Below are 24,189 nucleotides of genomic sequence, written 5' to 3'. Positions count from 1 at the left end.
CTTCTTTAAAAGAACTTGACCTGTCCAGGGTGTACCTGTAAATGATTATAAATCTAATTTTGCACATTACAAAATGAAAGCTGTAAGGTGACATGAAGCGGGTGGAATGAGTTTCTTCATGGAAAGGGTATTGGGTGCAGCTGATAGAATAACCAGGAGGTGGGATGTAAGCCAAAGTATTTATTGGAGGATTGATTATTACCCCGCCTGGATCTGGTAACACCAAAGGAGCCGAGGCAGATGGGAAATGGAGTCCAGGTTGTAGTTCAACAGAGCAAGATCTGGTGGCATATTTTCCTTGGTCAAAGGTTTCCAGGTGATCTGGTGCAACACAACTCAGAAAATCCAGAGATTGCGATTAACAGAAAACACCTCCAACAGAAAAGAGCAAACTAAATATCCATGGAGGGAAAAAAGATGGCATCCCACTGCAGGGTAACTTGGGATCAAACATTTACCAAGCACACAGCGTAAGAGTCACACAAGAAAAAACTCTTAACACTTAATTAGTCTTGGGGTAGGTTTTCCTGGACGAGAAATCTCCTTAGTCCAGAAGCATAATAAAAGCGTGGCATCCGTAAATCAGACAATCCTATGATTTACACGCCCTCCAAAGTGGCTGGGCTCGAGAACAAAATCATTCATTCCTGGTCTTAACTTGATTCAAACAAAATCCTCTTGGGCAAAAACATTCCTCTTTCTCCAACCATGAAACAAGAAACAAACTTGCATAGCTTGGCATGGGTAGAACAAGATAAAAGTTTTCATGATCGGCAGCTTACAGGGGCCAGGCTGCATAGACAGGTTCGGTGCAAGATGAACCAACTTCACTGTAGACACCTTGGCTGAGTGAATTACAGACAATCTGACAGCTTGTCTGTGGCTGTGGGGAGGTATACAGTGGGTACGGAAAGTATTCAGACCCCTTTAAATTTTTCACTCTTTGTGTCATTGCAGCCATTTGCCAAAATCAAAAAAGTTCATTTTATTTCTCATTAATGTACACTCAGCACCCCATCTTGACAGAAAAAAACAGAAATGTAGAAATTTTTGCAAATTTATTAAAAAAGAAAAACTGAAATATCACATGGTCATAAGTATTCAGACCCTTTGCAGTGACACTCATATTTAACTCACATGCTGTCCATTTCTTCTGATCCTCCTTGAGATGGTTCTGCTCCTTCATTGGAGTCCAGCTGTGTTTAATTAAACTGATTGGACTTGATTAGGAAAGGCACACACCTGTCTATATAAGACCTTACAGCTCACAGTGCATGTCAGAGCAAATGAGAATCATGAGGTCGAAGGAACTGCCCAAGGAGCTTAGAGACAGAATTGTGGCAAGGCACAGATCTGGCCAAGGTTACAAAAGAATTTCTGCAGCACTCAAGGTTCCTAAGAGCACAGTGGCCTCCATAATCCTCAAATGGAAAAAGTTTGGGACGACCAGAACTCTTCCTAGACCTGGCCGTCCAGCCAAACTGAGCAATCGTGGGAGAAGAGCCTTGGTGAGAGAGGTAAAGAAGAACCCAAAGATCACTGTGGCTGAGCTCCAGAGATGCAGTAGGGAGATGGGAGAAAGTTCCACAAAGTCAACTATCACTGCAGCCCTCCACCAGTCGGGGCTTTATGGCAGAGTGGCCCGACGGAAGCCTCTCCTCAGTGCAAGACACATGAAAGCCCGCATAGAGTTTGCCAAAAAACACATGAAGGACTCCCAGACTATGAGAAATAAGATTCTCTGGTCTGATGAGACCAAGATTGAACTTTTTGGTGTTAATTCTAAGCGGTATGTGTGGAGAAAACCAGGCACTGCTCATCACCTGCCCAATACAATCCCTACAGTGAAACATGGTGGTAGGAGCATCATGTTGTGGGCGTGTTTTTCAGCTGCAGGGACAGGACGACTGGTTGCAATTGAAGGAAAGATGAATGTGGCCAAGTACAGAGATATCCTGGAAGAAAACCTCTTCCAGAGTGCTCAGGACCTCAGACTGGGCCGAAGGTTCACCTTTCAACAGGACAATGACCCTAAGCACACAGTTAAAATAACAAAGGAGTGGCTTCGGAACAACTCTGTGACCGTTCTTGACTGGCCCAGCCAGAGCCCTGACCTAGACCCAATTGAGCATCTCTGGAGAGACCTGAAAATGGCTGTCCACCAACGTTCACCATCCAACCTGACAGAACTGGAGAGGATCTGCAAGGAAGAATGGCAGAGGATCCCCAAATCCAGGTGTGAAAAACGTGTTGCATCATTCCCAAGAAGACTCATGGCTGTACTAGCTCAAAAGGGTGCTTCTACTCAATACTGAGCACAGGGTCTGAATACTTATGACCATGTGATATTTCAGTTTTTCTTTTTTAATAAATTCGCAAAAATTTCTACATTTCTGCTTTTTTCTGTCAAGATGGGGTGCTGAGTGTACATTAATGAGAAATAAAATGAACTTTTTTGATTTTGGCAAATGGCTGCAATGACACAAAGAGTGAAAAATTTAAAGGGGTCTGAATACTTTCCGTACCCACTGTATATGCTGTGACCAGAGGAGCGAGAACAGGTGAAATCAATTACATAATCAAGTAGCTGTAGATGAGTGGGTGACCAAATCAGGCATGAGTTTTCAAAATAAGAGCATGAAACAGGAAGTGAAGCTGCCGATCATCACATGAGGATGATGACACCTGATGACATCATTCATGTTATGTGTGTCAGATGAGAACTCAGGTAACACACTGACCTGGTTAAACTTCCACAAATCCACAAAGATTTGTTAGCACTGATCTAAAATCTGATGCATACACTGGGTGAATACTGTAGTGTGCATGCACTAGTCATCAGCTGGGCTTAACCCAGTAATCTGCCTGCAACCCAGTAGCCTGATGTAGTTAATATGCTTTTTGGGTGTGGAAGCAGTGCTTGGTTACTGTTGTATGTTGTACAGTTAGCAAGATGTGACAAACATTCCAGATCATGATAGATCAGATAAACACAATGTTTACTCCTGTTTTTGTTCACAGGTTTAGTATTGATGAAGGCCACACCTGGACCATTCATAACTTCACCAGCACCTCTGTATTTGTTGATGGACTCCTGAGCGAGCCAGGTGACGAGACCCTGGTTATGACGTGAGTGAAATCTAATTACCACAAATTACTAATTAACCGCTGTCAGAATTATCTAATGAAAGTCTAAATAGGTGGATTTGAGTAAATGGTCTGATAACATTAAGGACTAAAAAAAAAAAAATGAAAATGACTATAACATATATATATTTCTCATCTTCATGAGTTGTCCAACAGGGTCAGATGGGGCAGCTCTGTCTGGCTGTATGCTACATTCAAAAGAGATCAAGTTTCTCCAAAATCACAACAATTCCCTCTCAGTCTGTGGGAGCAGGGTGCCCAAGTTGTGGCGTTAACAGTGACCAGTCTCACTACTGACTTCCTGCAAAGCTGTCCTCTCTCTTCACCTACAGTGGGTTTGATTGCCATTACAGCAGAGGTTGATAGAAATGGAGGCCCATACATGCCCCCTGCTCTCCTTTCCTGTCTGCTTTGTATTTCAGTCTCCCTTTTTTATTCGTCTCTCAGCTGGCTTAGACCAGTAGTCTGCTATCTACTATAGGGTCTTTTATTAAAAATCATATTGATAGATTGTAGGTTGTTAGATCAACTGCATATAATGTAGAAATTATCAGTTGTAGTCTTACGCACATTATAAACTCATTAGAGTTAAAGTATGCATGAACATGTTGTAGCATATTGAAACATCTTAAATGTTTGCATTTGGCCAAACTATAGTAATGTTATAGTTTCAGCATGCTGTCAGACACAACCTGCCCTTATTATGTAACTTGCTAAATGTTACATACTAAGAATTGACATTTAATATACTGTTGTTTGTCATGATAACACAGTAAAATACATATTTTATATCAAAGTCTCTTTATTAATGTTTGGGGGATCTGATACTCAGACTGAGCTGTGCTGGGCTCATGTTAGCGAACAGAGAGGATATGACACACTATGGGGGTGTGTGACATATTAGATACATACAATGCTATACATTTTAAATGACTGCAAGAGGCGGTGCACTAAAACTTGATCTGAATCATTTAAAAAAAGTTTGTAATGTTTCTACAGGATTAATGTTGCAGGAATCTCTGCTCATATAGCTCTAGAACCTTCCACCATTAACTAGTGTTCATAGTTCAGCTCAGCAGATCACAGGTCGACCTGTCCTTGCCCTGTCTGAGTTATAGATTATAGTTTTGCAGTAACAGTCCATCACAGAAATCCTTTTTCTCTTGCTTCCTTCATTTTCATACCAGTCAACTCTAAGGACCTCATTGTGTTATATAACTCATAGTTATACTGCTTTTAATCTTATGTTCATGTTTCAGGATCTGTCTGTACTTTAAAGAAACATTTTGTAACTTCATTAGTAAATTAAAAGACATCTTCAGTTTATTGCGTGATGAAGCATCAAACAGCTACAATATCACACAGCCCTGCTGCTTCAGTGATTCTCAAAGATATACACTTCAGGTCTGCAGCACTGCAGTAAAGTTAGAAAATTATTCATATTCCACCTGTAGTAAGACAGACAACAAGCTACAAGGTAAACTTTATCAAATTGAGCCATCCTCAGTCCAGGAGAAGTGGTCTCTGTGCAGCTGCTATGAGACAAGTGTGCAGGGACCATATCCAGAGTGGAAACCAGTTGTTCTGATGAAATTTGGCTGTAGCTCAACTGTCTTATGACAGCTGTAAAAGGCATCGTATGTGTTTTAACTATAATTCACTATTGACTTATTGATCTAAGAACTCAGAATCTTTCTTTCACTCAAACCTCAGCAGCAGAGTATCTGCTGTCATTGGCCCTCTACCCCTCGGGGCATGCTGTAATCCTCAGGCTCTCACATGATAAAAGTGTACATGCCTTAAAAAATCTCTTCTCATTTATTTCTAAATCTAACCACCCTAATTAGAGTGTAATTTTTAATATTAGCGTGGTATTGTCCATGTTAATGTCTATTGTAATGTAATACTACGATGCTCATCGGTATGGGGGGATGGGTTGTCACATTACAGTAGTCACATGCAGATTCACTCTGAAGTATGGGCCTCTGCTACAGCTCAAAAAGGAAATTTTGTACTAGAACTCTGTGGTGTGCACACTCTATTTAGTGGAGTGTAGGCTTTGTTCCCCATTTCTTACAGTGCAGTTGCACTACACTGGTTTCGTTTTAGAGCCAGTTTGGACTGGAGGAATAGTCACAGCAAAAATAACTCTTTCAACACATATAGGGGCAAGTATCATATTGAGCGTTTTATCCTTTAACACTGACTAGTTACTGTGCGATTGGCTTTGTGTTAAGATACCCAAAGGGCACAAAGTTTCATTTCTGAGCCTCACAGGACCATAGACTTAATAGTGTTCTTGAATGTAAATGGAGTGATTGATGAAGCAGACAATTCATTGGCATGAAACTGCAAGAATAAAGAAAATTGAATACTGGCACAAATCACTATCAGCAGCTTCAGAACCAAAGTGTTGATGTAGCCTTCAAGAGTTGATCTCTTTTATGGCTCTTTCTCTCCCTCTCTCTTTTCCCAATCTTTCATTCAGTAAGTTAGCTGGAGTGAGACTTGTCACATCATCTCAGACTCCAGACCTTGGCCCAGAGATAAGACCAGCTTCCAGAGATAAGACTGACTTCCAGCTGTAATCCGCTGAGAAGGGCAAAGAGATGGTCATACACATACACACACATATATGTGTGTGTGCTGCAACAACATGCTTAAAAAACATATTTTTCCGCATAGGAATCCCTGCATCTCATGGTATTCAGCACCAAAACTCTCCTTCAAACACATCCCTGGTAATATTTTCTTCTCCTCCTGTATTTTAATGTGAGGAACAAATTTTCCAGTGTTAATGAGAGTTGATTTCTTTTCACTGCGTTGATTGGAGTGTTGTTTGTCCACTAATAGAGCTCTTATGGCCTTGGAGTGGCTATTCAGCAGCAGGAAAAAAGTGTTAAATTAGCTGTGAGTCTGCTGGGAATTCACACAGAGTCAAAGATTTGAGTTTTACACTCGCTGAAATTCATAGTAATGAATTTGTTGTATGCAAGTACAACGTATTTACTAACTCTATGAGCCATGACACAGCAGGATACTACTCAGTTGAACAGCATGGACTGGGATATGGGCCTTTTCAATAAGAAAAAATGTTCTTGCTTAGCCTTAGTGGTATTTAGCTCTGGTTAGATTGAGACACTGTATGCATCACTAAAGTGTCTGCTGTCACTCAAAGTAAATAAAATTTAATTTGTTCTGCACAGAGCACTGAAATATTGATTTGAAAATTTTAAGTGACACATTTTTCCAGATACAAAGGACTGCACACAGGAGTGATTTCTATCCCAAACCTGGAAAGATATTCTTTGTCAAATTCACTGTGATAATTTGATTGATTGACTTTAATTGCAAATGTATTTGGGTATAAACCCTCTAAAGGGTAATCTAACTGAAATGATAGGGGGCTTTAGGTGGTTTTGCAAATGCATTTTTTCATGATCTTGAGGCGATATCTTGTTGAAGGCTCTTCTTTCTTTGTGCACTAACCATTCAGAAGCAAGCCTGAAAAATAAAACATTAGAAATATATAGAATTTTATTGACAACACTAAAGGGAGAGCTGAGGGACAGACAAGAAAGCAGCAGACAGACCCCAGATGAACAGAAACAACAGAGGTAAAAGGATGAGAAGGTGGAATAGCAGCAAAGTCAGGATATCCATCACTTCCCTTCAACAGCGACAGTGAACAGAACATTAGTCATGCTTGTATGGCACTCTGCTGAGGGAAACATGGGCACCACCACAGAAATATGCCAGAGCCCCTGACTTGTGTTATATCAGTCTGCTTCAAAATATGCCTTGAGTGACACACAAGGAAAAGTTCTGAAATAGCAGTGGTAGTTATTTCATTGTAAAATATCACCATCTACTGTAGAGATGGGGAACTGCTTGGTTGACTTGTATTCCACGTAAAATAAAGCAAGACTGTTAGATGATAAGCACGGTGGATAAGTGATTAACACTGTTGCCTCACAGCACGAAGGTCCTGGGTCCATAACCCATCAGGGGCCTTTCTGTGTGGAGTTTGCATGTTCTCCCTGTGCTTGCGCGGGTTTTCTCCAGGTACTCTGGTTTCCTCCCACAGTCCAAAAACATGTATGTCAGGTTGATTGGTGACTCTAAATTGCCCATAGGAGTGAGTGTGAGTGTGTGAGGTTGTTTGTCTCTATGTGGCCCTGTGATGGACTGGGGACCTGTCCAGGGTGTACCCCTGCCTTTCACCCAAAGAGAGCTGGGATGGGCTCCAGCAGATCCCTGTGAGCCTTGATATGGAATAAGCAGGTGTGGGTGGATGGATGTTATATGATGATTATCTATGTGTTGAGCACATGCCCAAGACACATCAAATTTGATTCAGTCTACATTAGAAACTTATAACTGACATACAAAAAGAAAAAAACACAAAATTGTGTGTGTGCTCTGTGTGTTTGCAGTGTGTTTGGCCACATCAGCTACCGGTCAGACTGGGAGCTGGTCAAAGTGGACTTCAGGCAGTCTTTCCTTCGTCAGTGCACTGAGTCTGACTATGACTCTTGGCAGCTCACAGACTTGCAGGTAATGGACACACAAATACAATGCAAACACACATACCGTACTCATGTGTGCTCACTTTATAGTTGAAAATTAACTCTCACTTCTCCATGGTCACCCTCAGGGAGAGAAGTGCATTATGGGCCAGGAACGGAGTTTTAGAATGAGAAAGGACACAGCATTCTGCATCAAAGGAAAAAGCTACACCTCAGCTCTCAGCTCCAAACCCTGCCAGTGCACCGAGAAAGACTTCAGCTGGTGACTCACATCATGAACAGACTTAAGATAACATTACAATATATACAGCAACATTAAAAAGACACTAAATGAATAGAGGACAGAGTCAATAGAGTCAAACATGAAAAAATAATTGAAGCACTTAACCAGAGATAACATTTAAGAACACAAGTTGGAACATATAGAAATTTCAAAAGAAGTAAATGCACAACACTAATCCTTCACACTGTTACTTCTCTTGACTCCACCTTGTCCTTTTGTCCTCTGAGTATGTTATTGTGTATTATTGTGTATATAAATACATGTAGAAGCTGCTTAAAATAACTTTAATCTTATATATGTAAAATATTATATTATATTGTATTGTATCTGTCTGTGGTGTGTGTGTGTGTGTGTAGTGACTATGGTTTTGAGCGGTCCCACGCAGAGGTCCATCGCTGCTTCGCAGACTTCTGGCATGATCAAGATTCACCACCTGAAGACTGCCACCTGGGTCAAACCTACAAGTCCAGTACTGGGTCTGTAATGGGCAGGAATTTCTTTTCTGCTGTTCAGTGTTTGCATCAGATATTAGCACTTGGGTCATGCCCATGCTTACTCTAGCACAAAGACTAAGATAGGAAACAGTTAGCCTGGCTCCTGCCAAACGTACGAGCAGGTAACTCCAGCTGAAGACCACAATTTGTCTACAGTACTGTTTGCAGAAATTAAAAGATTCTAAATGACATAAATGGAATATAGTGTGGTAGTTACTGAGCTTCAGAGGTGTTGTCAGGTGTATTTTGGACTTTGGACAGGGCCAGATCAGCTGTTTCCATCAGTCTATAAAGGTATGAGATCGATATGTAACTATTTATTTATTTATATTATATTGATCTTTTAGTCTCACTCTTAGAAAAAAAGCAATTAAAAATGTTTTCCAAAACAATTCCTTAAGACTTCCTGAAGTATTTGACTCCATACTGTGACACTGTGCTCTCTTCTGCTGTGTTTCAGCTATAGGAGGGTGATATCTAACATATGTGAAGGGGGCCTAAACAAGCAGCAGAGTGCCAAACAGCACAACTGCCCTCTGCTGCCCCCTAGGGGGCTACGAGTTGGCATCAAAGGGCAAATGCTAGCTGTGGCGCCTGGTGATGACATCACATTTATTGTACACCAGGAACAGGTAGGATGAAAGTTTTCTGATTGCTTCTTCCTTCTTCATTTGAGCTTAATCTGCTAAAAGTTATATTTTTTTCTGTATCAGGGTGACACAAGCACCACCAAGTACCAGGTGGACCTTGGTGATGGGTTTCGGGCGATATACCAGAACCTTACAGTGACAGATGAACCTATCCAGCATCGCTATGCAATCCCAGGTGTTTACAAGGTCACAGTGAAGGCTGAGAACATGGCAGGGCATGACGAGGCCACCATGTACATCCAGGTCACAGGTCTGAGTCTGTTTTAATTTTGGGGAGTTGGTGAAGTTTTTTTAGTTTTCACTGCACAGAAATTGACCTGTCACTATCTTGAACAGTCCTGTGACTTCAATATCTTTTAATGTCTCATAGAGAAAAAATAGATGAAAATATGTTTTTTTAGTCAGTCATATCTGGCTTTCTCAGATACTTAGAGACAGGTTTGACTCTTACATTTAGGATAATGTTTAAAGTGTCTCTTGATTATTTCCTGGCACTTGAAATTTTATCAAATAAGGAGAAACAATTGTCTCTCAGTTAATATGGATTAGACAATGTAATTTATTTTTATTAGTCTTCAAACCTCAAAGTGCTGGTTTCACACCGAACTGTCTCCACTTTAAAGATCAAACTGGCTCAGCTATTCAACTTCTTTTAACTGGTATAAAGTCTCTTTATGATCTAAGTGCATTAAAAAACATACAGCAGCCTCTTTCAGTTTTCACTGTGAATGGATATACTGACAGTTAATCTTACAAGATCAATTTCTTTTGCAGCTCCTCTACAAGAAGTGCACCTTGAAGTTGTTCCGATCGCTGGGAAAAACCATGAGGTCAATCTGACAGCTATTGTCCTTCCCACTGAAGCCAATTTGACTGTCTTCTACTGGTGGATAGGAGACAGCTTGAAGGTAAAGGACATACAAACTTTTTTGAGCATGAGTTGACTTTCCTGTACCATTTTATTTAAAAAAAAGTTGCATTAATTGTTTTGGCCACTTGGAAAGAGCAAAACAGCACACTCTAAACATTCTACTTATAAAGTTAATAAGCCAAATGTGGTAGAAAACTGTTGCACACACATTGTAAACACAGGGCAACAAATGTGTTAGTCCAGTGTAATATTCACTTTCCTTTGACCATCCATCCATCCATTCTGTTCCGCTTATCTGGGGCTGGGTCACGGATGCAGCAGTCTAAGCAATTCAATTCAATTTTCTTGTATAGCGACAAATCACAATACAAATCATCTCAAGGCACTTTACAAAAACCAAAAACCCAACAAATCCCTTATGATCAAGCACTTGGAGACAGTGGAGAGGAAAAACTCCCTTTAACAGAAGAAAAAACCTCCAGCAGAACGGGCTCAGTTTGGGCGGCCATCTGCCTCAATCGGTTGGGGTGAGTGGATAGAGGAGAGAGAAAAGAACAGCAACAATAAACAACAAATAGACACTGCAGGTTGGTGGGGCCAGTAACTGCACATCAGCAATATACAGCTCCAGGACCAGGGACACCTGCAGAAGGTACAGAGAGATAACGGAGAGAGAGAGGAAGAGAGCACAAACTAGGGGAGAGAGAGAGGGAGAGAGCACCTTCAATGGTGGAATATACATGTGAGGGGGGAGGAGAGGAAGAGAGGGGAAGGGAAGGGCGGTCATAACTAAGGGATGGTTCAGGGTTACCTGAAGCTAGCCTTAACTATACGCTTTGTCAAAAAGGAAGGTTTTAAGTCTATCCTTAAAAGTACAGAGAGTGTCTTCCTCCTGAACCCAGACTGGTAGCTGGTTCCACAGGAGATGAGCTTGATAACTAAGGGCTCTGCCTCCCATTCTGCTTTTGGAAACTCTGTGAACCACAAGTAGACCTGCACTCTGAGAGTGAAGTGGTCTATTGAGATAATATATTACTATGAGGTCTTTAAGGTATGAAGGAGCTTGATCATGAAGGGATTTGTATGAGAGAAGAAGGATTTTAAATTCTATTCTGTACAGCAAGCCAATGAAGAGAAGCTAATATAAGAGAAATATGATCTCTCTTGCTAGTTCCTGTCCAGACTATGGCTGCAGCAGTCTGGATTAATTGGAGGCTTTTTATTAAGATATTAGGACATCCAGATAGTAATGAGTTACAGTAATCTAGCCTTGAGGTAACAAATGCATGGACTAGTTTTTCTGCGTCATTTTGAGACAGGATGTTCCTAATTTTGGCAATATTGCGTAAGTGAAAGAAGGAGGTTCTAGAGATTTGTTTTGTGTGAATTAAAGGACATGTCCTGGTCAGAAACAACTCCAAGGTTTTTCACAGTAGTGCTGGAGGCCAGGGCTATGCCATCTAAAGTAGCTATAATTTTAGAAAAGTTATTTCTGAGGTTTTTAGGCCCAAATACAATAACTTCTGTTTTCTCTGAATTTAAAAGTAGAACGTTACTGGTCATCCAGGCCATTATGTCAGTTAGACACACTTGAAGTCTGGTTAACTGGGTTGTGTTATCAGGTTTCATAGATACAGCTGAGTGTCATCTGCATACCAGTAGTAATTAACAGAGTGCTTCCTAATGACATAGCCTAAAGGAAGCGTGTACAGGGTGAACAGAATCGGTCCTAGCACAGAGCCTTGTGGAACTCCATAACTAACTTTTGTTCGAGTGGAAGGTTCATCATGGACATGAACAAACTGGAATCTGTCCAATAAATAGGATTGGAACCATTTTAATGCTGTTCCACTGATACCAATCAACATGCTCCAGTCTCTGTAATAAGATGTTGTGGTCAATAGTGTTGAATGCAGCACTAAGGTCTAGGAGGACAAGTATAGAAACAAGTCCATTATCCAAGGCTAAGAGAAGATCGTTGGTGACTTTTAACAGTGCTGTTTCTGTACTATGATGTGCTCTAAATCCTCATTGAAAATCTTCAAATAGTTCATTTCTGTGTAAGTGGCCTGATAGCTACTTAGCAACAGCTTTTTCAAGGATTTTAGAAATAAATGGTAGGTTGGATATTGGTCTATAATTAGACCAATAAATTTTTAATTATAATTAAAAAGACTCCTGGATCAAGACTAGGCTTTTTGAGTAAGGGTTTGATCACTGCAGTCTTAAAGGCCTGTGGTACGTAGCCTGATACTAGAGATAAATTTACTAAGTCTATAATAAAGATGAGTTAATTAATGGCAGGGTGCCTTTAAGCAGTCTAGTCGGGATGGGGTTAATGATTTAACTAGTGATGTAATTTCAGAGAGATCTATGGGAGAGAAGCAGTCTAAACATAACTGAGGTATTACAGATGATTCAAGAGCTACTGTAGTAGAAGATTCATTTATTGCAGGTATAAGAAGCATCTGATGAATTTTATCTCTAATAGTTGTGATTTTATTTGTAAAGAAATTCATTACTGCTGAGAGCTAAGGGAACACTGGGCTCAACAGAGCTGTGACTTTTTGTCAGCCTGGCTACAGGGCTGAAAAGAAACCTGGGATTGTTCTTATTTTCCTCTATTAGGGATGAATAGTATGCAGTTTTGGCTTTACGGAGAGCTTTTTCATATGTTAATAGTCTGTTTTTCCAGGCTAGTTATTAAAGAATGATCTGACAAAATAGGATTTTGGGGAAAAACTATTAGATGTTCAATTTCGATGCCATAGGTCAGAACAAGATCAAGGTTGTGATTGAAACAGTGGGTGGGTTTATTAACATTTTGAATGAAACCAATTTAATCTAATATAGAATTAAATGCAGTGCTGAGACTATTATTTTCAACATCTACATGAATGTTACAATCTCCCACTATAATAACTTCTGAAAAAAGCACTAAATCAGACAGGAAGTCTGGAAATTCAGTTAAAAACTCTTGAGTAAGGGACAGGTGGACGGTCCACAATGACAAGTAGAACTGGTTTTTGTGTTTTCCAGTTTGGACATGAGAGACTTAAGAGTGAGGTTCTCAAATGAGTCATAACTGCGTCCCTCCAGACTGGGTTTTCCCCAGAAAGTGGCCCAATTGTCTATGAAGCCCACATCGTTTGCTGGACACCACCTAGACAGCCAGCGAAGGAACAACGTCATGTGGCTAAACATGTCATCGCTGGTCACATTGATGAGGGGTCCAGAGAAAATTAGGGAGTCCGACATTAATTTAGCAAAGTTACACACCGACTCGGGTGTCATTTCTGCCGACGTGAATAATAATTTTCCCATATTTACGATTAGCCTTAGCCAGCAGCTTCAGATTTGACTCGATGTCGCCCGCTCTGGCCCCAGGAAACATTTGACTATGGTCGCTGGTGTCTCTATTTTCACGTTCCTGACTATGGAATCGCCAATTATCAGAGTCGGTTTCTCAGCGGGTGTGTCGCTGAGCGGGGAAAATCTATTAGAAACGTGAACAGGCAGGTGATGAGCCGTGGGCTTCTGCTTAAGAGTACGTTTCCGTCGGACCGTCGCCCAGGCTAATTCTCCGGGCTGCTCCGGAGCTGCCCTTGGACCGCTAACAGACCCTGAGCTCAGTGGCTCCACACCAGCTAATGGGGCTAGGCTAGCTGGCTTTTGTTCGAAGGTGCGGAGCCGCGCTTCCAAATCAGTGATCCTCACCTCCAAGGCTAACAGAACCTTACACTTAATACAGGTATCATTATCGCTAAAGGAGGCAGAGGAATAACTAAACATGTGGCACACCGAGCAAGAAAGAGAGAGAGAGGGAGAGGCCATGTTAGCTAAGCTAACTAGCTAGCTAAGCTAACCGGTAGGCTAACGAGCACTAAGTCAGGAAATAGCAACAAATACCGGTCAAAATAGAAAGGTACTTGACTTGTACCGGAATGTAGCGGTTAATGAATTGTTTAGAGTTTAGTTAGTTTTTAGGTGTGTTAAACTATAGCTAGTCTGTTGCTAGTCTGTAGATGAACTATACAACACGACGCGCTTGTAATAGGAAGCAATTCACTTACCCGGAAACAGTTCCTCTGTTCACAAAAAGGTCACATAATAATAATAATAATACTTTTATTTATAAGGCGCTTTAAGAACAGCAAGAGCTGACACAAAGTGCCGTACACCAAAACAAAGAATTTACATATATATATATATATATATATACATACATATATACACACATACACACACATACATGAATAAGAATTTTAAGAGTAAGTTAAAAGTTTTTAAAAAAAATAAAAACAATAAAAACAGTCCATGATCATTCCATCACGCCGGTCCAAAGGCTTGAGTATACAAATAGGTTTTAAGTTGTACTTTGAACATAGCTAATGTAGGGGCTTGTCTTATGTTCAAAGGCAAATTGTTCCACAGCCTTGGGGCAGCAATAGAGAAAGCTCTATCTCCACGGAGCTTCCTCCTCGTTTTTGGTACCTCAAGAAGCTGGAGGTCGGCTGATCTGAGGGAGCGGCTAGGAGTATAACGGTGAAGGAGTTCAGTAAGATAAGGAGGGGCAAGACCATTTAAAGATTTAAAAACAAATAATAAAACCTTAAAATGAACCCTAAAAGACACTGGCAGCCAGTGGAGTGCAGCCAGGATTGGTGTGATGTGCTTGTATTTTTGCGTTCCAGTTAAAAGACGCGCCGCCGCATTTTGGACCAGCTGGAGACGTAAAAGGGAAAAGACGCGCCGCCGCATTTTGGACCAGCTGGAGACGTAAAAGGGATGCCTGACTGACCCCAAGATACAGAGCATTACAGTAATCAAGGCGTGATGTAACAAAGGCATGAATTACTAGCTCAAAGTGCTGCTTTGACACTAGAGGTCGTAGTTTTGCCAAACGCCTTAAGTGAAAAAAACCGGATTTTACCACTGCACCGATTTGCTTATCAAATTTAAGATCCCTATCCATTTTGAAACCTAAATTAGTGACCAGTGGTGTAAGATATGATGTCAAGGGACCTAGATTAACACCGGAAGATACACTAGAGGCACTAGAGCCAACCAACATTACTTCTGTCTTTGCCTCATTAAAATGAAGAAAATTTAACGCCATCCAGGCTTTAATGTCATCAAGACATGCGAGCAAACGTGCAATTGAGAAACCCTCCTTTTTCTTCAATGGAAAATAGACCTGGGTATCGTCTGCATAAAAATGGAATGATACACAAAATCACTCAAAATAAGCAAAATGGTCCAGACCTCCCTTTCTCCAGACACCTCCACTAGTCTCCTAAGTCGTTGAACAGTTTACCAGAAAATTCTCAAGGTCGATAGAAAGTCCATCTCGTAGGACCTGTTCCCAGCACATGCTCACTATGTGTTTAGGCCTGCCAGGTCTGTCCAACTTGGAGGCCTGGCCACCAGGCACTCGCCTCCAACCCCCTGACCCAGGCCTGGTCCCAGGGATGGGCACTAGTAACCCTATTTTATTTCCATTTATATGGGGGTCCATGCATTGTCTGGCCTATTGCCCGAGAACAGTTTGCCTTGGATGACCGTACCAGGGACATAAAGCTCCAACATAGCCCCCAGGATCATTTGGGCACTCAAACCCCTCCACCACAATATGGTAGCGACTCTTGGTGGGACTTTCCTTTGACCTCTGTTTCATTTTCTGCCCTTCCTTCTGAAATTATACCCCTCTGCAGTTAAATGCTCGAATAAATACTGTATTTATCTGGGCTTACTAGCACTGACGTTTGATGTTGGATGAACACAGTACAGCAGAAGATTCTCACTGAAACAAGGTTGATGACAGTGAAGCTGTGGGGTCAGACCCACTACATGTTTTACATTACAGTCATTTCCATTTTTAACACTACAAGACAACATTTTGATTATGGTAGCTTTAAAGGGCAAATGAACACCCCTAAAAACGTGGTTACAGTTATGGTTACATGTGTGGGCACAAGTGTGGCAAAGCCAAATTAGCTATGTGGGTGTGTCCACAAGTGAATTAGGCTTGAAACAATCCAGAAAGGGCAGTAAAACACATCCCTTCAGGGATGAATAAAGTTCATCTTATTTCTGTGGTGTCAGGCTGCTCACACACATTTGAACTAACAGCCAACCTGTCGTGACTCTTCTTTCAGCCTACACTGACCCTGCAGAACAGCCTTCTGACGCGTTTTTCAAAGACAGGAGAGGTTTCAGTCAGCGTCCAGGCTTCCAATGGCCGCTCCATGGTGCAGGATACCCGGACTGTTCAAGTCTATGGTAAAAACAATGACTGATCTCAGTACACTTCACAGGGGTCTTAAGTTGAAGATATGAACTAATTTCCATGAAAAAAAAATCAGTTTTATTGACCAATGCACCATATGTGATAGAATTACTATACCAGTAATCTTAAACCTAACAGTAACACTAAAAAAAGTTCTATCTTAAAGCTTACATTTATGGAGCATGAAAGTTAATTCTTGGAATTTCTTGGAAACAAGAGTTTCCCCCAAAAAAATGTAGTTTCTACTTTATACACGCATCTTCAGCACTGGGTTCTTACTGCTGCTGTCTTACTGACTCAAACTGAGTTATGAATTGTTACAGTGATGACTGTTAACTACTCCTCTGTTGTGTCTCATCCCAGATAAATTCCAGGTCATCCCTCTGAAATTCAGCAGGAATCTGGACCGCTTCAACCCAAACATCCCAGAGTGGAGAGAAGACATTGGCCAGGTGGTCACCAAAATACTTGCTAAGGTAGGAGAAGCTCAAAGCCACATATAGAAAAACAATAACACTCTTAAATTAGATAATAATAGACCTTTTTATTTTGTCTTATATGTTATATGGAAAATGTTCTAGTAAACATTTTGTGTATTTAGACATCCAGCAGACAAAAAGCAAAATTAGCATCAGTGTATTTGTGTTCACCTTCATCTGATTTGATTTCCTCTTGACTCCTGATATCGGGCTCTTTATCTGCTAAATGCTCCTCTTATGTCTCAGCTGCTCAGTGCTGGGTAGGCAGTCATTATTTCAGCTTTGTAGTTGAAAACAGCTGCCTGTTGTGGTTGCAAATGTGACTGAAGACAGCAGTGTATGAGCTATAAAGCCAAAAGAAAAGCTACAAGAAGTTTCAAGGAGCTGAGTTGAATAGTGTGATGACTACTAGTGTTTTATTTGATCCACTGTTAATGTAAACAATTAGTACAATTTTAAGATGCTTCTGATGTCTCATTTGACCTTAGATCACAGGTGTCCCTCAGGAGACCCTGGTTACAGTGGTGAAGCCAGGCCTCCCCACCACTGCTGACCTGTATGTCCTCCCACTGGACAGCAAACCAGCCAAGAAAAGCATGTTTGTAGATAAGGTACATACACATACAGTAGATACTAAATCTTTACAGAGTAAATACATTTTTGTCCTATAAATTGAGAGTTTTTTAAGGCAGAATCCCAAGCATTTTTCTTCACTGAATATTTTCTGGTCCTTAGCGTATCCCGGCCATCATACAAGCCTTCAATGACAACAACGTCAGCTTTGTGGTGCGAGGAGGTCTACAGGTGCTGGTGCTGTTAGCTGACCCAAACACAGGTACATTTAAATGTTATGTGCATTACTTCCCTTTAAGTGTTACAACAGTAATTGTTTTTAATGATAATTGCATGTTATTGATTTTATTTCCATGGGCTAGGTCTAATTTCTAATGACTCAACAGCTGCAGCAACAGAGACTGGTGCGTTCATGAACCATACACCTGCAGCTTTCTAAATGGATGCAATTAACCTGAACACTGATTCCTGTGCCTTTTCCTTTCCTGCTTTCCTAACAAATCCTGTTTTTATCCAGTCTGAGCCTGTCTGTATCATGCTGTGCTTTTTCATCCACATTATTATTCTTTAAAATGCTCATGTGGAGGGTGTTTAAGAACTTTGAGTTGCAGCTTTATCTCCACTTACTACTACTTTGTGAATTAGTTCTTAACTGATTTTGTCTATCTTCTTCTTCTTCCTTATATTTTATTGCAGTGTTCTGAAACAGATGTTCTCATTGTCCAAACATAATGCATGTGTAACATCGCCCTAGGTTACCATGGAGCAGCTGGAAGTCCACACGTTTGGGCTCTAGCAGTTATTTTCCTAGTCAGCATCATCGCTATTGGCTCCTTCATCATCCTCTACAAGTTCAAACGGTGAGATAAGTCATGTTGGAGTGGTGACAGTTTGCATGCTACCATACATAATGGATTCAGTTTTGTAGTTTAGTGTGTTTAGCTTGCCAGGATTTGCAAATTTGTGGTAAGCACAGTTTGGCTATGAGAACATGAATGTGTGTACAAAATTTTGTAGCAGTCCATTCCGTATTTGTCTAGAATTTCCAGTTTAATTCACAATAGTTGCCAAACCAACAAGCTTTATTCTTTAACAAATTAAGGTACTTCACACTGGGTCACATTATTGGAGGAAACCCTCTGACTCCAGTAGCAGGAGTCCTTTTGAGTGATGTCCAACATCCCCCACAGTACCATAATAGAAGGAGATTGAAATGTTAGTCACTTATGTTTAAACAGTAATACAGCGTCATGTTGCATGAAAATTCTGTTAATTTATTGTATTATATGCATACTTTGTTATGCTGATGACACACCATTAGCACCTTCTCGCGTCCTGAAAAACGTTTACCTAAAAGTCACTTAAATTCAAAAACTACAGCCCCATCTTATAAATACAACAAATCCCACAGTCCTTGGCTTAGGACTGAGGATACCTATCCCCCTCTTTTTTTCAGGAAGCTTCCAGGCCACCGCAACATCTACGCTCAGATGTTCAATGAAAAGGAACAGGAGATGACCAGCCCTGTCAATCACAGCGATGACAACCAGCACATCATTCAGAGCGAGGAGTTCATCGATGACGACCTGGACTCCCAGATTCTAGGTAACGCAGGAGGTAGCCCCGCCTTCCGTTCCCTTATAAGGACTACCACTAACCACTGCTACTAAAAGCCAAGCCACTAATACCAGCAGCTAACACACACCAAGGTACTGGAGGACTTTCCCTTTACATCCTTATCACTGGTAATACTAAAATTCTGAAATATTCAAATCTTTATTTTACCTCCAAAGTTGGTCACAAGGCACTGGTCATTACTCTCATTACTCTCGCAGACACAATAAAATCATATAGCTACTGCTAATGCTTAAAGATCAGTAAAAAAAATCTATCACATTAACAACAGGAATTAAATCAGTTCTTATACATAGTCCTTCATACTTTTGAACATGATGGTAAGATATGACAGCAATGAAATGCCATGTGATCAGGGATGTAGTGAAAGGTTAGCAGAGGCCACCATCTCTTCATAGTGATATTACCATATTCTCTTTCTTAAAAAAACATTCCTTTTATGTACAGTATGAGGTCAAAAGCGGTTGCTTTCCCAAGATTAACAACAAAGTTATTCTTTCATCTACAACTACATCACTGAGCATGACCAACATTTTACGTTCCACCACATAAATAAGAACTATTGTCTCCAAAAATGTTAACGGACAACTTTGTTTCTTTATTTGTTTCATGTCTTACCTGTTGTACTGTTGTTGACTAGAACTTGTGCTAACTTTACCCCAGATGGCTGTAGCTTGTAGCGTAAAAATGATTTGACTTGCATCATGTTCGTCCTTAGCACTCTCTGAAGTTAACACTGATTGCCCAGTAACTGCCGTTTGATGTGAGATCTCATTTAAATGTTAGCACTAGATCTAGAGTCACACACCTTAATGGGAAATACACTAGATTAGAAAAAAGCAAGCTTTAAGATCATATAAAGGTTAAAGGTACCCTGTGGAGTGGCACTTTGAAAAGTATTAGTTGTTTATACTGACTAATAATAGTAATAATTTCAGTTAGATATTTTGCAAAATTTGCCAAAATTTATTGATTGAGGTTTCGGGAATGTGGTGATTTATTGATTTTCTCTTGGGTTTTTTTCCTTTTCTTTGGCAAGAAACAGTAATTGTAGCAGAACGCTCCACAGTGCAACTTTAACACTACAACACCAGTGTCAACACTTGGACTCATTGTTTTAACCATTGCTCATTTGCTTGTGTTCTCTATCTTCTTCACTCTTGTCGCTAGGCAACCATTCAGGTGTGGTCCTGAGCTTCAACTCTAGAGAATTACATAGCTGATGGCTGCCATAGCAACACTAACGAGCTAGCCTAGCCTAGCTGGCTAACGAGCACAGGGACTCCACTCTGCCTTCCTCTTCTGCTCCTTTCCCTTCTCCTCCTCCTCACTGGACACCTTACCTCCACTCCATGGCCTCCTCGACCATTCCAGCTCCAGAGAGTCGTTGAGAGTCATTTCTGAAAGCACTCTGCAAACCCCAGTCCCCTCTTTAGCACTGAAGATTTGCACTGGCAACAATGAGGATGGAGATCTTGATAGCATCACACCTAGGACACTTCCTCATCTGTGTTTTGAAAAAGAAAAAAGAAAAAAACATCAATGGGAACACTGTCTTGTCACTTGTAGACACTTGAAATCAGTCAGTCAGTACTGGCTTTCAGTAATGTCAAAAAGGGAATAATCCATGACCAAGAAACCAGTTGCCAAGGTGGCCAAGGATTTCCAAACACTAAGGGTAGCATGCATTAAGGTAGTGAGGTCCAACTAAAGAAAAATGTATTTTTACGCTTGTACCTTTTGTTTTTTTCCGTCTTTGTTCCCCACTATTACTAGGCACTCTCTTCAAAGGCAATAATAGTCTCTCAAAGGAATGTAGGATATGATACCCTTGTGAATTTGCATATGAAGCGTGTATGCATGTAAACACAAGGGGACAGTGTTGCACTTTCTTAAATTACCACTCACAGGTACCCTGGAGAGCTCAGATACTTTGGAATAAACTATGTTCACACTCAGGGGTGGGCACTATCTCAAACATACTCAATATATTGCAAAGTGTTCTACATGGGATGTAGTAAATGACTATATCTCAGTTTGTCCAAATTTTTTTAAGCAGCAGCATCGGACTAGCTTTGTCATTCCACTCTCAGTCTTTCTCATGACTGCCTCTGCCTCTATACTTTATAACAGGAACAATATTTCATCAGTTCTTGTTACTCACCATTAACAAATAATCAAGTCACTATGAAGGTCTTAATAGGTCATCAATTAAGGAATGTTAATTCACATTTAGTTCACACTTCGGTTTATAATTTATCGAATTAGCTGCGTCCAACTTACCCAAGCTCTCATTTCAGACCCAAGTATTTGTTCGGCCTGTCTCTTAAACACAATAGCTGTCTACCTATTCTCATGGACTCATGAAACGATGTGTTTCTGTTGAGAGAAGTGGTGAAACATTTAGCAGGTGCAATTTGACAAATTTTGTAGCCACATTTCTACTTTTTAAGTGTGGTGTACTGTAAATACAATTGGGCCATGCAGCAGCATGTATATATGTTTGCATTACAAGTATTTCCATAAGGTTCTGTTCTACCTATAGATAGGCTGATCAAATACTCTTGTGTCACTGAGAATGCAGCTAATTTGGTGGTATATGAAAAGCTGTATAAAGTAAATGTGGACCAACTTTCCTTTAATTGATGATGCAATTAATATGAAGTAACCACAAAAAACCATGCTGACTTGATCCTTTATTAATAGTGAGACAGGAATTGACAATGTTGAGTCATGCATTACACATCATTTAAGTAGCTATTTAAGTTTTAGCTTTATACAATGTTACCAAATTGCCATACTGTATGCATCAACAGGTTAGTGGACGTTAGCTAAAAGGTATTATGCAGGCCATATCACCCAGCACTTAATACAGCTCTTCTATCAAAATCCACTACATCCGGATCCTCACATGCTTACAGAAGTTTGGTGTGGGATGTTTAAAATCAGCACCACCTTTGTAGGAGCTTTGTCTGTTCAATTGTGCCGAAAACAGCAGCCGTTAATCTGCTCAGTGACCTTATCTGTTGTTGACATTATTTCTAATGGCCGTACACCCCTTGCTCCTCCTCCTCCACCACGCATTTTGGAGATCTTGATGGCGTCAAAGTGGACTCGTTCCCCAGGAGAGAAAAAACGTACGCCATCATAGAGGGAAGGTGTAGTTCCTATTTCTTATTGTATCAGCCTATATTAGGCATAGCCCACAGTTGAATCCTGTCTCTTTAATGGTTTGGTTTGTTGTATGTAAATGTGTAAATACTGTTTAAATCTCCACTTTGTACATATTCCCCTTGATGTGTGTGTTTTACACTATCATCAAAATGCACAGGAATTTGTTTTGAGTGACCCCACACCTAGTTTCCTAAATTTGAAAAATTCTGTTTTAATTTTCTCAATGACATTGCCTGCTTCACCTGTATCCATTTTTGGTATTTTCACTATAATCTCCTGAGTAAGATGAGTTTACTGTCTTCATTAACTGGAAATAATCTCATTGTCTTATAAAAATACAACTACACAGTGACAACTAAGTATATGGGTATTTTTGATACACTCATTTTCCCAGCACATGTAAACACTGATTAGTATTTCTGTTGCCTTTTGCTGAAGTCTTTGTTTGATTGCACTAACAATGTAAGCAGTGCTGTTGTCACATATCAGACAGTAACTGAAGACATCTACAGACTTTGAATGAAGGGCCTTTACAGACCAATGTTACCACTGGCACCAAGATCACCTTTGATTTGTGTTGTATTTGATACAGCAGATCATATTCACTTGTTCCAATTTACACCTTAATTCATCTTCTGTACATATTCTGTTCATGTTCAATTTGTTCTTAGTTTTCTAGTGATGTATCGTCATTGTATCAATGTCCTCTTTGACAAAGAGGAAAGTGGGAATTGGGGTATTCCAATATAACAGTGGAGTTTCACAGGTGATGGCACCGACAGTGTATTTCTAATTACACACTTTTCTTTTATTTTCCTGTTTTTTGCAGTTTTATTTGGCCTATTGATTTTTGCTATTAAAAAAACTGTGTCCTCATCGGGAAGCGTACAGCAAACTGCATCCTGGAATAAATCACTTCCGAAACTTATGTCTGTTGGTTTTATCAGATTGGTTTTAATGGTGTCAACTTGTGCTAGCAAAAAAAAAAAGAAATATTTTCTACAGCATATTTACTGGTATTTACCAGATCTATCATTGACAAACATGGTTAACATGTAAACTCTTACTGAACTTACTGCAAAATTAGCCTAAAACACCTATGCAACACATTCAGAGTAATTGGTAGCTCAGTAGCTGCTTCATTTGGCTCCCATGCTAATGATTCCAGCTACAGGAAGTACTCACAGCCCTCGACACTTAATGGACTCACCACTCTGCTACGTGCATGCCGAAGACTACAAAGGTTCTGCAGGATTAGTTAAATTAGTTAAATTATTTTACTTTAGGGCTGCAATAACTAATCGATAAAATTTGAGTAGTAAAATAGTTGGCAACAAGTGTATTTATGGATTACTCGTGTCTAGTGATGTAGCTGTGCCTCGGCACACAAGTGACACACTGAGTAGTGCCAGGGATGAACATGACAGAGGCGCAGAGGGTGAAAGTGAAGTTTTCCACAATTAAACAATTATGTGGATAGTGCTGCCTTCTTGTTCTAGTTTTTGTTTACAGGTCTCAGGCCAGTTGACACAGTAACTTATGCATCTCACTGAGCAGACAGACTTCTGCTTTATCTGAAAAAAATAAAATAAAATTTGCAACACCAAAAACTAACCTCTCGTTATGTGTACATTTCATACTGTAATATTGAAGATAAAAGACAAAACTCTAACTACCAGCTAATGTACTACAGGCATTGGCAGATAATCACCCTGCATTCACAATAAGTTACAGCTGTAAGTTTAGAGGAACATTTCAGAGCTTGGTGTTATTTCTGCCCCCTTCTTTGTGGAAAACTTTCCCATCGGGCTGTTCTCTCCATTTCAGAGTGACTCCGTTCACTCCTTTCTTGATCAGGCTGTCCTGGAGCTGGAAACACAAATGGCAGTCAAATTAAAACAGCAGTGACTCTTGTCATAAATAACTGTATTTTCAATAGACAAACTGTTTATTCATTGTGATGTGGTCTTTACATGATTTTTCTGGGATTGTGGTACCCTCACTAAAGTATTTAAGGATCACAGAACGTGACCTCCAGGGAAAAAACAGCAAACAGCAGAAATAA

General features: G+C 40.3%; 1 protein-coding gene across 6 annotated transcripts in view; it reads left to right on the top strand.

The window, feature by feature from the left end:
• The window catches only part of sorcs2 (sortilin-related VPS10 domain containing receptor 2), a 316,012-nt gene extending 292,988 nt beyond the window's left edge, over nucleotides 1–23,024 (top strand). Inside the window, exons 14-28 of one of the 6 annotated variants that reach the window (XM_026297816.2) lie at nucleotides 3,022–3,129; nucleotides 7,584–7,704; nucleotides 7,805–7,938; nucleotides 8,316–8,435; nucleotides 8,914–9,085; nucleotides 9,167–9,353; nucleotides 9,878–10,011; nucleotides 16,133–16,256; nucleotides 16,627–16,739; nucleotides 17,231–17,353; nucleotides 17,478–17,577; nucleotides 17,678–17,719; nucleotides 18,070–18,175; nucleotides 18,772–18,932; nucleotides 20,121–23,024. In XM_026297816.2, coding sequence (XP_026153601.1) covers nucleotides 3,022–3,129; nucleotides 7,584–7,704; nucleotides 7,805–7,938; nucleotides 8,316–8,435; nucleotides 8,914–9,085; nucleotides 9,167–9,353; nucleotides 9,878–10,011; nucleotides 16,133–16,256; nucleotides 16,627–16,739; nucleotides 17,231–17,353; nucleotides 17,478–17,577; nucleotides 17,678–17,719; nucleotides 18,070–18,175; nucleotides 18,772–18,932; nucleotides 20,121–20,173 — 1,798 coding nt within the window. In that variant the 3' untranslated portion in view covers nucleotides 20,174–23,024. Of the gene's footprint in view, nucleotides 1–3,021; nucleotides 3,130–7,583; nucleotides 7,705–7,804; nucleotides 7,939–8,315; nucleotides 8,436–8,913; nucleotides 9,086–9,166; nucleotides 9,354–9,877; nucleotides 10,012–16,132; nucleotides 16,257–16,626; nucleotides 16,740–17,230; nucleotides 17,354–17,477; nucleotides 17,578–17,677; nucleotides 17,720–18,069; nucleotides 18,176–18,726 lie in introns of all 6 variants that reach the window. The other 5 variants (XM_026297798.2, XM_026297791.2, XM_026297825.2 and 2 more) reach the window with 5 other exon arrangements.
• Nucleotides 23,025–24,189: the final 1,165 nt, after the last annotated feature.

Source organism: Mastacembelus armatus, chromosome 18 (assembly GCF_900324485.2).
Source record: "Mastacembelus armatus chromosome 18, fMasArm1.2, whole genome shotgun sequence".
NCBI classification, from domain to species: domain Eukaryota; kingdom Metazoa; phylum Chordata; class Actinopteri; order Synbranchiformes; family Mastacembelidae; genus Mastacembelus; species Mastacembelus armatus.
This window is presented reverse-complemented; position numbering and strand designations above follow the sequence as displayed.